The sequence below is a fragment of the Rhagoletis pomonella genome, unplaced genomic scaffold (assembly GCF_013731165.1).
Source record: "Rhagoletis pomonella isolate Grant_MI unplaced genomic scaffold, Rhpom_1.0 Rhpom_scaffold_04725, whole genome shotgun sequence".
Lineage (NCBI taxonomy): Eukaryota > Metazoa > Arthropoda > Insecta > Diptera > Tephritidae > Rhagoletis > Rhagoletis pomonella.
Window position 1 is genome coordinate 1 of NW_023463273.1, and position 12,771 is coordinate 12,771.

General features: G+C 37.6%; 4 protein-coding genes across 4 annotated transcripts; 3 read left to right on the forward strand and 1 right to left on the reverse strand.

The window, feature by feature from the left end:
- Nucleotides 1–95: 95 nt before the first annotated feature.
- LOC118754836 (tyrosine-protein kinase receptor Tie-1-like) lies at nt 96–3,046 on the forward strand (the record flags this gene model as incomplete). Its single annotated transcript, XM_036489709.1, has 2 exons — nt 96–201; nt 2,696–3,046. Coding segments are annotated over 2 exons (457 nt in total), but the record flags the coding sequence as incomplete, so codon positions are not given.
- Nucleotides 3,047–5,425: 2,379 nt separating this feature from the next.
- On the forward strand, nt 5,426–7,463 carry LOC118754839 (cell cycle checkpoint protein RAD1-like). Its single transcript, XM_036489712.1, has 3 exons — nt 5,426–5,678; nt 5,732–6,343; nt 6,403–7,463. The coding sequence occupies exons 2-3, from the start codon at nt 6,194–6,196 to the stop codon at nt 7,117–7,119; spliced, it is 867 nt and encodes a 288-aa protein (XP_036345605.1). The 5' UTR covers nt 5,426–5,678; nt 5,732–6,193; the 3' UTR covers nt 7,120–7,463.
- Nucleotides 7,464–7,556: 93 nt separating this feature from the next.
- On the forward strand, nt 7,557–9,340 carry LOC118754838 (protein screw-like; the record flags this gene model as incomplete). The annotated part of the gene is given in 3 exon segments (XM_036489711.1): nt 7,557–7,907; nt 7,977–8,155; nt 8,220–9,340. Coding segments are annotated over 3 exon segments (1,290 nt in total). The 3' UTR covers nt 9,167–9,340.
- Nucleotides 9,341–9,508: 168 nt separating this feature from the next.
- On the reverse strand, nt 9,509–12,528 carry LOC118754837 (calpain-C-like). Its single transcript, XM_036489710.1, has 2 exons — nt 11,321–12,528; nt 9,509–11,188 (listed from the first exon to the last, which is right to left on the reverse strand). The coding sequence occupies exons 1-2, from the start codon at nt 12,043–12,045 to the stop codon at nt 9,874–9,876; spliced, it is 2,040 nt and encodes a 679-aa protein (XP_036345603.1). The 5' UTR covers nt 12,046–12,528; the 3' UTR covers nt 9,509–9,873.
- Nucleotides 12,529–12,771: the final 243 nt, after the last annotated feature.

Consider the following 12,771-nt stretch of genomic DNA (forward strand, 5'->3'; position numbering starts at 1 on the left):
TGAAGAACAGCAAATCACGCATAGGTGAGGAAGTTAACTCAGCTGCATTATTTGTTTTTTTGTTTTTTGTTTTACTAATTAACCCTCTCATTTAGGGATTTGGCTGCCCGTAATGTGCTGATAGATGATCACAAAACTTTGAAAATATCCGATTTCGGTCTATCACGCCATGGTATTTATACCAATACGAAAACTCGAAAGGTATGTATTTTTATGAAAAAATTCTAACGCGTAGGCTTGAAAGTAAAAATTGCACATACAATTTTTAGTTTTATATTATTTGGACATGATTTTTCGGTTGATTAAAAATTGTAGAAACGTACATTTCTCGCCGCTCATTAACTGGACATATTTTCTTTTGGTTTAATGGTTGGTTTGGTTTAGTTAAAAATCTGCACATCTTTTTTTAATCATTTAAAAACTAGCTATGATGTTTTTGGCGTTATAAAACTAGCCATAAATCTGTGGTCATTTAAAATTTGTTAATAAATCAGTCCTAAACTTAACGCAAATTTTAATTACATAAAACGTGAATATAACATTTAAAATCAAGAAATACATATGTATGTACATTTTCTATTATCCAAAAACTGAGTATAAATTTGTAAATATTTAAAAGTTAAAAATTGGACATAAATTTAGCGCACCTCATTAATTTATATTGTTTTTGGTAATTTAAAAACTGCACATACATTTTTGGCAGCTCATAAATTGGACATAATGAATACGACTTAATTTTAGTATTAATAAATGAATACAAAAATTTCTCAAGCTTTTCGTCAACTTCAACCAAAACGAAAAACTGAAATTTGATGGGTTGTTTGACGCGTGAAGGTCATGGTCAATTTGACCATGTAAGGTCCCTATAAAAGATTAGCACAAATATTTGGTCATTTAAAAAACAAGAAAATTTGTTTGGCATTATAAAAACTGTTAATTTAAAAGCTGTAAAAAAATTCAGTTTGACATAGTATAATTTTTTGTCATTTAAGAGCTGGGTGTAAATTTTTAATTAAGGGTTTTGGTCTTTTAATAACTAGACATAAGTTTTTAGTTATTTTAAAAATGAATCAACAGATTTATGGCCCTATACATAAAAAATAAAGTAGCTTTAAAAAAGGTTTTTAAACTAAAAAATGTATGAAAACGTCATTTTACAAAGCTCTTTAAATCTACTTTATTTTTTTTAATAAGCCTATTAGTGTTATAATCTTTCGTTTTTGAAAAATGGCCGATAGAAAGTAGACAACGACTATTGAACGGTAAATGCTTTTCTTGTGCAGTTCCGTTCGTATTTTGTGTCAACGTTTTATAAATCTAAGATTTCATACATATTTTGTGTCACATTCATACATCCAAGCTTACAATCATTTATGTCCATTCCTTAAGTGGTAAGAAAATTAGGTGCATTTCTCAATTGCTCAAAGTTAATCCCCAGTTTTTAAGTAGCCGAAAAATTACACAGCAGTTACAGTTGCCCGGCTGAGCAGTTATAGTGGCCCGGCTGAGCAACCCATGTGCGAGATGAGATAACCAATCCGAGTGGAGCCTTGGGTCACGGCAGAAAGAGAGGGATCTTCGGTGGGGCCACTCCGACTTATTTGGTTTAAGGGCTCACTGAAGTGTGTAGCGTCTGCTCACCAGTAGGTGCGGCTGCAAGCGGGTGTCTGTCTTGGAGCAAGCGGCTCGCTATATAAACGTGTATGCGGTTGCGAAACCACCCCCACCCAGCAATGGGTTGAGCGCTGGGATTGGGACCCGCCACGTAAAAGCAGGCTCCAAAGAAAAAGGATAACATAGCCCCGGATGAGAATCAAATGATCAGAAATGTTTGTCCAATTTTTTAATGGCCAAAACTATGCCCAGAAAAAATCGTTGCCAAGTTTTTAGTGCCCTTTTAAAAATGACCAAGAAATGATGGCCAGTTTTTGAATATTAAAAATTTGGTTTCAACGAACAAAAAATTATGTCCAGTTTTTGCAATACAAATAATTTTTGCCCAGCTTTTATTTTTATTTAGTATTTAGAAGACAAAAAAATATGTCCACCCTTTTAAATCACAAAAAGCTCACATTCAGTTCTCAAATTATCAGAAATTTAGGTGGTCAAAAAATATTCCCCTCTTTTTAAGGAAGAAAAAGTTATGCAAATTTGTAAACTACCTAAAATGTAACGCAATTTTTAAATTATCAAATAAATTATGGCTTAAAATCCATGTTCAGTTTCATCATCAAAACATGTTCAGTATTTAATTATAAATGTATGTATATATGCATGTACAGGGTCCACAAGGTCCGATGGATTTCGCGGTGACCTTGGATCTGACTTTGACCTTGATTTTAAAGGTTATTTCAAGGTCAACTTTGAAATTTAAAATGAGAACCCCTATTTGCAACCTCGGAATCGGAAAGTGCGTAAAATTATATGATCAGATATGCCCTTGCTTGAGTCCTCTAGCGCCCCCAATGTAAGGGCATAACTGAACGTATAATTTCACTCTCTTTCCCATTCCGGGGTCAAAAATTGGGGTCCCCATCGAAAATTTCACATTTTACGCTGAAATAACTTTGAAAATTAAGGTCGAAGTCAGATCCCTCTGAGAAAATCGTCCATCCCGGAACTTTTGACGGACCCTATATGTATGTTTATAAGTACATATGTACTATAGAATCTCCAACTAATCTCTCATCCGCAGCTACCTTTACGCTGGCTCTCCATTGAGGCAATTCGCGACAATGTGTACTCGAACAAAAGTGACATCTGGGCATATGGTGTCGTTTTATGGGAAATTGGCACCCTGGGCGCTTCGCCATATCCTACTATCAGCAATCATGAGCTGATTCCATATTTGGTGTCCGGTAAACGACTGGAAAAGCCAGAAATTTGCACTGATCAAGTCTATGCTATTATGACGCAATGCTGGGATGAAAATCCAGAGGAGCGACCAACTTTTGCCGAGCTCTACAAGGCTCTAAGCCCACGCACGGCTTACGTTGATATTAACAGTCTGAGTGATGATTACGTCTTTCCACCTATTAGTAATTAAATTTACACTAAGTATATACATATGTATACAATAAACTATAAAAACAAAAAAAAAACAAAAACACAAATACTTAGGAGATTTAGCATAGAATAAGCTGTGTATGTAAAGTATATATATAAATACATACTTTTATAAAGTGTTAATTAATATGATGTATTAATTATTGTAATTATTAGAAATTAAGTAATTTTTACCGTCTACTAAGAATAGTTTCATGTGCGTAATTTATAATATGTTGGTACAAGCAAGTGCGAAATAATGACATAGTATTGTATTTAATAAAACCAAAGGCATTTTAAAATAAATATGTATGTACATATCACACAGAACTAAAATAAAACTTGTACTCGTATTTATGTATGAAGAAAAAAAGAATAATATGTACGTAAATCGAGATACCAAAATGTATATTACAATACCAAATACTGCTCGTTTTTATAAGGTTCGCCCAGGTTTACTCATGCCAAGTGTAAACAGACCCTTCTGCACTTGAGCATTGCATTGGGAACCTTATATTTGAAATGGAAAAGTATTTGCATCACAAATAATCGGTCCTATTATGGTTGTCGACGTCGATGTCGATGTAATTTTTTCATCAAAAAATAGCCCTCATCAGTCCAACTTCGGTTTCGCCGACCACAGTAGTTTTACGAGGAACACCTTTCCGCAAAAATACTGGGGTCGGCGTAGCTGGCATTTGACTTGCGAGGTCTATTTTTTGACAAAACATTCGTTATCTGTTCTCTTGGATATACAAGGTGCTCTACAGGAACTCGGACTCCGCAACTCTCTGCCAGCGTTGGTTAACAATCTCTTCCGAAATCGGGTCATCAACTCAGAACTACTTATGACACTCCTATGTCAAAAGGATGCAGTAAGGGTGACTACCTAAGCGGCTGTGCTCTCACCTCTACTATGGAAAATTTCCATTGGCAGCTTGCTTAAAAGAGGCAGAAATAAGGCGCGTTAGGGCAGTAGCTTACGCCGATCAGATAGGTCCATTCAATACCAAAAAAAAAAAAAAGAATTGAAGAATTTTTACCATTACTTGCAAGTTTTTACTGGAAATGCAATAACCCAAAAAATTTGCAAGAGAGAGCGAGTTAGAGAACGTAACAATCCGCTGAAAAAAGCAAATCCTGTAAAACCTGCAAATCGTGAAGAATCTGGAACGCAACTAATACTACGTTCAAATTGACGAGCTAAACATGTTAAATGGGCTTAAACAGTTAAATGAACAAAACATGTTCATAAACAAGTTAAATCGCATGCAATTGTTGTTGGAAAATTGAACCAGTTAAATCATTTAATTCGTTTGAAAACCAGTTCAGCACAACTCTGCGCTCCGATCAATCAGAAAGACCCAAAAGCTTTCATTTGACACGCCAACGTTCAAAAAATTTATATTCTGAAAAATATTAAAAATTATCAAAAATTATCAAAATTGTATGCATGTCTGCCCGCCAAAAAAGAGGCAAAGGCGGTAATTAGTTATTTCCAACCAATAGTGCATACGAACTAAACATTTTGAAGTCTCTAAGTAATCCTCTCTCGTCTCAACATAGAAGTGGCAATCACCTGCCCTCGGATGTGGGCAAGGTCCTCATAACACCCAACATCTCTTCACATGCACCAGAAGCACTCCGGACTGCGCCTATCAATGCCGCCAACTTACTCGTCCTCCGGCTTGCAGAGTCAGAGGATGAAGATAATGACAGAACTTGAGGGTTTGAGAACTGCTGCCATCACAACAACAACAGCGGTAGGCTCAGGAAACGTGGAATTTCGACGGCGTCGGGCCAAAGGGAGAAACTAAAGCTATATAAAGAGGAAAATTACCAACAAAAAGTAAATAATCTTCAAATGAAATAAAACGCTAAGTGGATCAAGTGCGGGATTACTGTCGGACTGTATACTGTGAAGTGAATTATTGTAATACGATATAAAAATTTATATTTATATTCTGCTATGTAAGTCGTTTCAGCCATAAAGGTAAATGTTATTTTACTATTTCAATTTTAGTATTCAATGATATGTTTGAGACCAATTGGAGAATCAAATTGGAGTTCAAGTTGAGAACTAGTATATTTTTAAATTGAGAAACAGTCTTATTTTCATACAAAGAAATGCCCTTTTCGTAGAGAACGCTAAGATCCTCCATTTGAGGTACCGTTGAGAAACAAAGTTAGAGATATGAGAAGAGCCTTAGCTCTCAAGTTAACCTCAAGTTGAGCTGAAACCAAAACGAACATTTTTTAATTATCGATAGCATTTGTTTCGTACAATCACGAATTAGTATCGATATTTGTACTTTAAATCTTAGCGTGCTTGCAACCCTGTATGTCTAATGTTTACGAAAGATATCAAAGGGAAAATTTAAACGTCATCTTTTCTTCTCCTTTGTTTTGCCGCGTATTTGTTTGAAAATATTTTTGTGAATAAATTTTCAAATCTTCTTTATATATATATCTCCAGGTTAACTAAAACGTAAGAAGTACATGCGGTTTAAATTGTTCCCAAATGCAATTGGAATCCAACGATTTACGAGCAGCCAAACGAATACTTGCCAAACTAGTCGATGACGCACTGCTGGAGTACGAGCGTAATTTGGCTGATTTAGATGAAGATTCAGGTAGGTTTCCAGCGGTTCTAAAAACCCTAACTAACATCCTTTAATTGATATAGATTTGGAAGCACTACTGAATCACCTATTCCTGCAACTCAAATCACTTTTGGGAGATATTCTTGTTGAAGCTTTGAGCATTTTGGACGAGCAAAGTATTCAAATATATACATATGAAAATAGTGAGCTTGCGGAAATACAAATAAGGCGTCAGCAGTGCAAGAGCTCAATTTGGTTGTTTCCACGCGTCAACTACTGTACTTGTACTCAATTCAAAGTGGGTGTGTTGGGATTAGCAGACGAATTGCAAACAGCGAGCCAAACTTCTCACAGTGAAAAATTAGAAAGAAGAATTACTTGTGCACACGTTTTGGCATTGCGTCTGGCACAGTTGTTGCACCCATCTCCTTCAACTTTCAAAGTGGAGTCAGTGTCTGAGCAACAATTTAAGAGTCTACAAGAACGAATGCATATCAGTTTTATAGAGATACACGCAGAAGATAGCACGGATTGACAATAATCGAATGCAACATTCAAAAACTCTTTATGAGAAAGGCATCTTAAAGAATATAAGGATGTTAACACAACGGCAGTACTCGAATTTTAAATTCGTGGCACGTTTGGATCATATCAAGACTTTCTATACAGGCATTAAATCATTGAATTTTGAAAATGTAAGTATCCAAATGTACTTGAATTACAAATGCAGTATATTCAATATTGCCTCGAACAGAATGGAAAATTCCAAATTAGTGAAGACGGCGTACGTGTCACAGTAGAAGAAGGCCAATGTGTGCAAGCCAATTTGTATATGACCGCTTCATGCTTTGCTGAATTTCACGTTGTAGATATGGTGACTTTTGGCATAAACATGAATATCATATCCGAGTGTTTGGGTCTCTTTGCTGGCGTTCCTTGCAGCTTAAAAATGTTCTACAAAGGTCATGGAGCACCACTTGTGCTAGTGCTGCGACCCAACGACGAAGCTGATATTTCTGCAGAATGCTCCATCAAAACAACCAACGTTGATGATGTAATCGATTACAATCTTGACGAGAACAGTTCTAGTTTGAATGTCGTCTTTGTGAGGGGCCCGTCGTTAGCGCATCTCTTTCAAGAGTTAAATAAAGCAGCAGACGAGTTGAGAATTACTTTATCGCCACGACAACCACATTTTAAAATCGAAACATTAGGTGTGGTGAAAACCGAGACGTTTGTTGAAGTAGCCAAAACTAGTGATATGATGATGTTATTCAATTGTCGGGAGACTACATCGGCATGTTATCGTAATACTGAGATACGTCTGACGCATAAAGCGTTGGCGGCCGCTACTAAGGTAGCAATAAAAACAGACTCAAGCGGTTTATTGGAAATGCATTTCATGATGCAATCCGAAGAACAGGCGGAGGTGTACGTACAGTTTTATATAATGCCACTAGCAGATATTTGAGTTCCTTCGCGCTGCTTCTTTAAGGTATCCAATGTAGTGAAATAAATGTTTTTATTTAAACCCGTTCTAGGTTAAAGCTATTACTCATGCAAATAATTGTTAATTATATTTGTACTAATTTAATTTTAACTCTATTCATTTTTTTTTAAATTGTTTCGTTGGATTATAGAACATGCTAAAAAGTTATTGAAAATAGCAAGATAATTAAAAATGTTACGAACGTTTTTAGTAATTTTTCCCGAATAATGTTGGATTTCCACTCGGCATTAAATGGCAAAAATGGCAAATGACAAAGTCGGGCGTTAAAAAAAATCGTGTCATTACATTAAAGAAATAGTCATATAGTTCATTTTCTCATGGCATTTTTTTTAAATGGCATACACTGTCATTTTAATGGCTAGTGGAAATTCGGCATAAGCCACGATTAAAAGATGATATTTTTTAAAACTTCGCATGTTATACAAACTCATTTGCTACCTGTTATTATTATAACGAGCGTAAATCACGTTTGAAGAGTTGCTTTTACCTGCCATCATTTAACAATTTCGGTATATAAGCAGAAGTCCTTTACAGAAGGTTCATTTGTTTTCGAAGTGCAGTAATAACAAAACATATTTTAAAAATATGTTTCACCAAGTGTTTAGTTTTTGTATGATGTTAATATTTTTGTGCTGGCGATCATTCGTAATTGCGCAGAGTGGCCATTCAGATGAGGAAATGATACAACTGGCGGATTTATTAGGTTTAAGTCCGGCTAGTGCACGACTGAAAAGGCAGCCATCGCTGAGGTGAGTTGTTAGGAAAATTTCGTGGTTATTTGATGTACATTTAATTATAATTTACTTTCCAAATTACAGTAATTCAGCCACAAAATTTTTGCTTGAGGTTTACAAAGAAATAAGTGATGAAGGAGATTCGCCCGAAGTCGAGCAACAGACGAGACACCGACGTGCAGTTGCTGATGAAAACTTTATAACAGCTTTTGATCGTAGAGAGATAGAACTCAGCAACAACATAATCACATTTGCTAGTAGACGTAAGTGTATCTTTGTTGCAAATTTATTTTTTCCAAACTGATTTACCTTCTCGTTTTCCTACAGCCACACCTTTCACAACAAATTCGGCACTCTCCGGTGATATGCTACTCAATTTTAATTTAAACGATATACCATCCGATTTGGAGTTAATTCACGCAGCAGTACGTTTATATCAAGATCCCCAAGTAGGCAGGCACGGCATGAGTGCGTTGGCGTCGCAACAACGTAACTTTACCATTTCTCTGTACCAGCCAGTTGGTCAATATTTGCTCGTCGTTGCCTCTATAAACGCTAGCACTGACTTCAGAGGTTGGCTGGAATTGAATGTAACCCATTTATTCAACAACTGGCTACATTTTCGTACACTGCAGCAAACGCTCTATGGCAATGAAGTACTTGTTGGCGTCACAATGCATTCGCCGCTTGTGGGAGCAGCTGCATCCACATCAGCTTTTAAATTACAACAATTGGCAGCGGCTGATGTGGGATTAGTACCAGCGCATACGCAATCTGATAGCCTTGGTTTGCAGCCCTTCATAATTGGTTACTTCAATGGTCCCGATTTGATGACGAAAATGAAAAAGCGTTCCACAAAACAACATAAACGTCGTGAGCGTCATGTTGACGCCTTTGGACATAAACCGCCGCCAGCATTGTCGCGTTTTACACATCCGGAGGCAATCTACGAGCAACCAAAAGCTTGTGAGCGCCGCAATTTTACATTGGATTTTAAATATTTGGGCATGGAGAAATCCGTTATTGCTCCAAAGACTTTCGAAGCTTACTTTTGCTTGGGTGAATGCAACTTCCCCTTGGGTACGCCCATGAATAATGCTACTAATCATGCAATTGTACAGACATTGATGCATCTGAAGCGACCAAATCTACCCAAACCATGTTGTGTGCCGATTAAGCTGGCCTCTATATCAATACTCTACTCCGTTAATGAGGATAGCGTAAATTTGATGCGTTTCTCGCAAATTGTCGCCAAGGAATGTGGATGCCGTTGAAGATGGGAAATATAAAATTATATTAATTTAAAATAATGTGGATGAAGCTTACAACTGCAATGTACAAATGCTTACATAGATATATATGTATATATTTAATATTGTAAATTTTTACAATGAACAAAATGAGATTTTGTCTTGCTTAAAAATATGTTCTAAAGATGAAATTTAAGTATGTGCGTGTGTGCAAACATATATAAATGAATTAACAACAATTTGCTTGGTCTGATTGTCCTTGGGGTAAGAATACTCAAAGTATAAATTGAAACAAGCTCCTAAACTTCGTAGAACTGCTAATATATACATAATTTGGAAAACTCAGGCAAAACAATTAAATAATTTAATTTCGTGACTTCTTCCGATATACGATTGTTTTCATTTAAGTTCTGCAGTCTAGAAATCATGAGAATTTTATCAACATATCCAGAAAATTTCACTAGTTCTTCAAATCTAAAAGTATCAACCGTTTCATCATCAGCTGTGAACATATGTACATATACTGCCTTTCGAATATTCGAATTGTTTTAAGTTCTTGTAGGTTTATGAGTTCCAAGAGTAAAATCATTCAATAACTATAACAATTTTATAGACCTAAGAATAAGAATTGCACTTTAAAATTGAACTAAGCTCAAAAAGGCACTAGCGCAGAAAAGTTTGTAACATAAAATACGAACTAGTAACGACGACTTTTTCTTTCCCCAAATCAGTTAGCATCTTAGCACACACTTTATCCAATCGGACATTTCAATTTCGATAACATTATCTTGATTATGGTCCTTGCGTTGAAAGTAGTCGAATGCGGCAGTCAAATGCAGCACTGCCGAGGCGAAATCACTTAATCGCAAAGTGCCATCTTTCCGAATATAGCGTTGCATCAGACAGTTCATAATCTCGGTGCTTAACTGGAATCCGACATCATAGAGCGCATCACGCAATCTTTCGGCACGTAAAACACCCGCCTTTTCCTTTGTGTAAATTTTAAATACACCTTGCCATGATTTCAAATTTACCATAAACGTTTTGAATTGCAGGAAGTTGATTCGACCGGTGCCAGTCTTGTCTTGCAATGCAATCACCTGACGACAGATATCGATGTTGGCACAACCTTTGATATAATCGTTGGGCAAACACGCCTCCAGCAGTTCGTGTAGTTCAAAACAGTTGATTGTTTTATTCTCGTCTGCCAGCTGCATGAACACTGGCTCATATTGGCATACATTTTTGATTTTAGTTGTTTCAACTTCGTTCTTGAGTGCTGGGAAGGGGTCGAGTAGCATCATGGTTTGTGTTTCAAGCAGCGATAGACGCAAAGGAGCAGTACCCAAGAAGCGTACAGTGAAGCTAGACTCTTCGCCAGGCTCGTATGTGGTTGGCATGAGCACATATTGGCCTACTTCCAGCTGACAGCGATAGCTGACGTGCCGTGTGTTGCCGTAATCGGAGTTCAGGAAGCTAACCTGGGTTTTGAAGAACTCTTTGGGCAGGCATTCGCTGAACTTTCCCTTGCCGCCATTCGCTGCACCACTTAATTTGTACATTGAAAATCCTATGACTTTTGGTTCAACAGCTGTGTGTTGGTTTAAAGCCACCACAATTTCCTGCTTTTCTTGAATATTCAACAGCAGTTGTGGATTTATGTGAAATGATTCATGATTTCGGCAACCACCTGCTGTGACACCACGCTTCCATTGGCCCTGGAACATTTTCATTTGCCAACGCTTTGGTCGATCTTGTAATGTGAGCTCGTCTTTGGCTGTATCGGCGTCAAGATAGATGCATTCGAGGCTGGTGTACGTCTGTGTGAATTCAAGGAAAGACATCCAGAATTCACCAACGTCGAGTTGGCCAAAGAGGCGGTCACGTTCTTGCACCGAAACACGCTCCCACGATGGAGACATTGCTGACCAGTCGCCTTCAAATGTAGCATTGTTATCGAAAGCGTTGCAGGAAAGTGGATCTTTCAAACGCACCAACTGCACTGCATCTCCCAACAGCGTTTCCACTTTGTCCAGAGACGAAAGTCTGCCCAAAACAAAAACAAATATATATCAATGATTTCAAGAAACGGTTTTAGCAATTCTATTGGTGTGCACTAAATTGTACGATACGTATTAGTACGGCAATACAAGTCTGCCTACGCACTCGCTCACTCACCTGTAGTTGACATTGAACGTAATGCCATTCGCTAGTCGCTCAGATGTATTTTTGTGCTGTCCAGCAGCAGCGCCGCCAGCAGCAACAATGCAAGTAACAATGCAGGTGGTTTCCAGATGGGATTTTAGTTGCTGCGGTCTCAGCATATCTGTAGCATTGGTGCCCGTTTTAAGGGGAATGCACTCGACTACACCACCAAGCAGATCACTGAGACCATCGGAACGTGTGCCATATTTTAGTGCTTCATAAGATCCATGCAATTTGGCAATAGCCTTTTCCAGCAGTGAAGCCCAATAACAATGTGAGGCTTGTGGCTGCAAAAATGCGAGACGACCATTTATTGTGGGCAGACGATCGTCCACAAGCACTTCCACCCACTCGCCGCACCACCATAATCGAAAGCGAAAAACGCCGTTTGCTTTGTCTAGACTTTGATCTGCAGGCACCACGCGGTAGAATAGATTGCGTAGTGAATGCAACACGCCCAGGCATGACACCAACCAACGATCGCCCATTTTTCCAGGAATGACGTCAAAGTTCTCACCTTCATTTACAAAGCACGCCTGCTGTGCATCGGCGAACTCTGCAATGCGGCGCCATTGGAAAGTGAATGGTGGAGTTTGGTAATAGAAAACTGACGATTGCACAGCTGCGAAATCTGGGTCCTCCCACAGGACTTTGCGCGCGACACACTCAGCTTTGATACGCTCATATCGTGAGGTCATTGTGATGTGTTACAATTTCACAAACACCTGTTGATTTCATGTAATTAACAAATACTACGAAGTGCCACCGCGACCACTTGTTGCTGATTATTGTGTGCTCCTATAAATCCAATTGGAGGTAGTGCAACAACAAGCACATTTAATTTTAATACTCCCTGTTAGCAAACACTTGGCTTCTTGCAGATCCACACATCAACTTTTAATAAATAGTTTATGGACTAGCCGCTACAAAATTGGTAAGAATTCTAATATTCTTAACGCGTACGCCTTATTTTTGGAGTTCTTTTCCGTTGACCTTGTTTGATTGAATTCCACAATCAAGTCGATATCAAATGTGCACACACGGCGGATTCGACAACAAAGTGAAAGTTGAAACAAAAAAATTAAAGCAGAAACATGGAAGAGGAAAAGAAAACAAACTGGTGTAAAATATTGGGCAAAATGTGCGCCTGCGCAATTGGCTAAAACGTAAACTGCAAATAAACACAAAATACAACTACACCATGCTGGCTGAAATTGAGAATGGTAGAGAAAGGAGGAACTGGTAAAAATACGCAGGGTTGCATTTGCAATATAGTAGAAGAAGTCTTCAAGGGCAGTTTTATGCAAACATTTTTATAAAAAATTTATTGTTTAAATGTTCCCATAAAGTAAAAACTTTAACTGGCATATGTCTCGGTTACGAATTTGTTTATTATTTTATTTTAATGTGGACTGTAAAATCAT

What these genes read in the sequence shown, in the direction of transcription:
- LOC118754839 (XM_036489712.1), top strand. Translation starts at nt 6,194, where the DNA reads ATGCAACATTCAAAAACTCTTTATGAGAAAGGCATCTTAAAGAATATA. An exon ending in AATCATTGAATTTTGAAAAT is followed by an intron (nt 6,344 to 6,402) that starts GTAAGTATCCAA and finishes TGCCTCGAACAG; the next exon opens with AATGGAAAATTCCAAATTAG.
- LOC118754837 (XM_036489710.1), bottom strand. Translation starts at nt 12,045, where the DNA reads ATGACCTCACGATATGAGCGTATCAAAGCTGAGTGTGTCGCGCGCAAA. An exon ending in ACGTTCAATGTCAACTACAG is followed by an intron (nt 11,189 to 11,320) that starts GTGAGTGAGCGA and finishes TGTTTTGGGCAG; the next exon opens with ACTTTCGTCTCTGGACAAAG.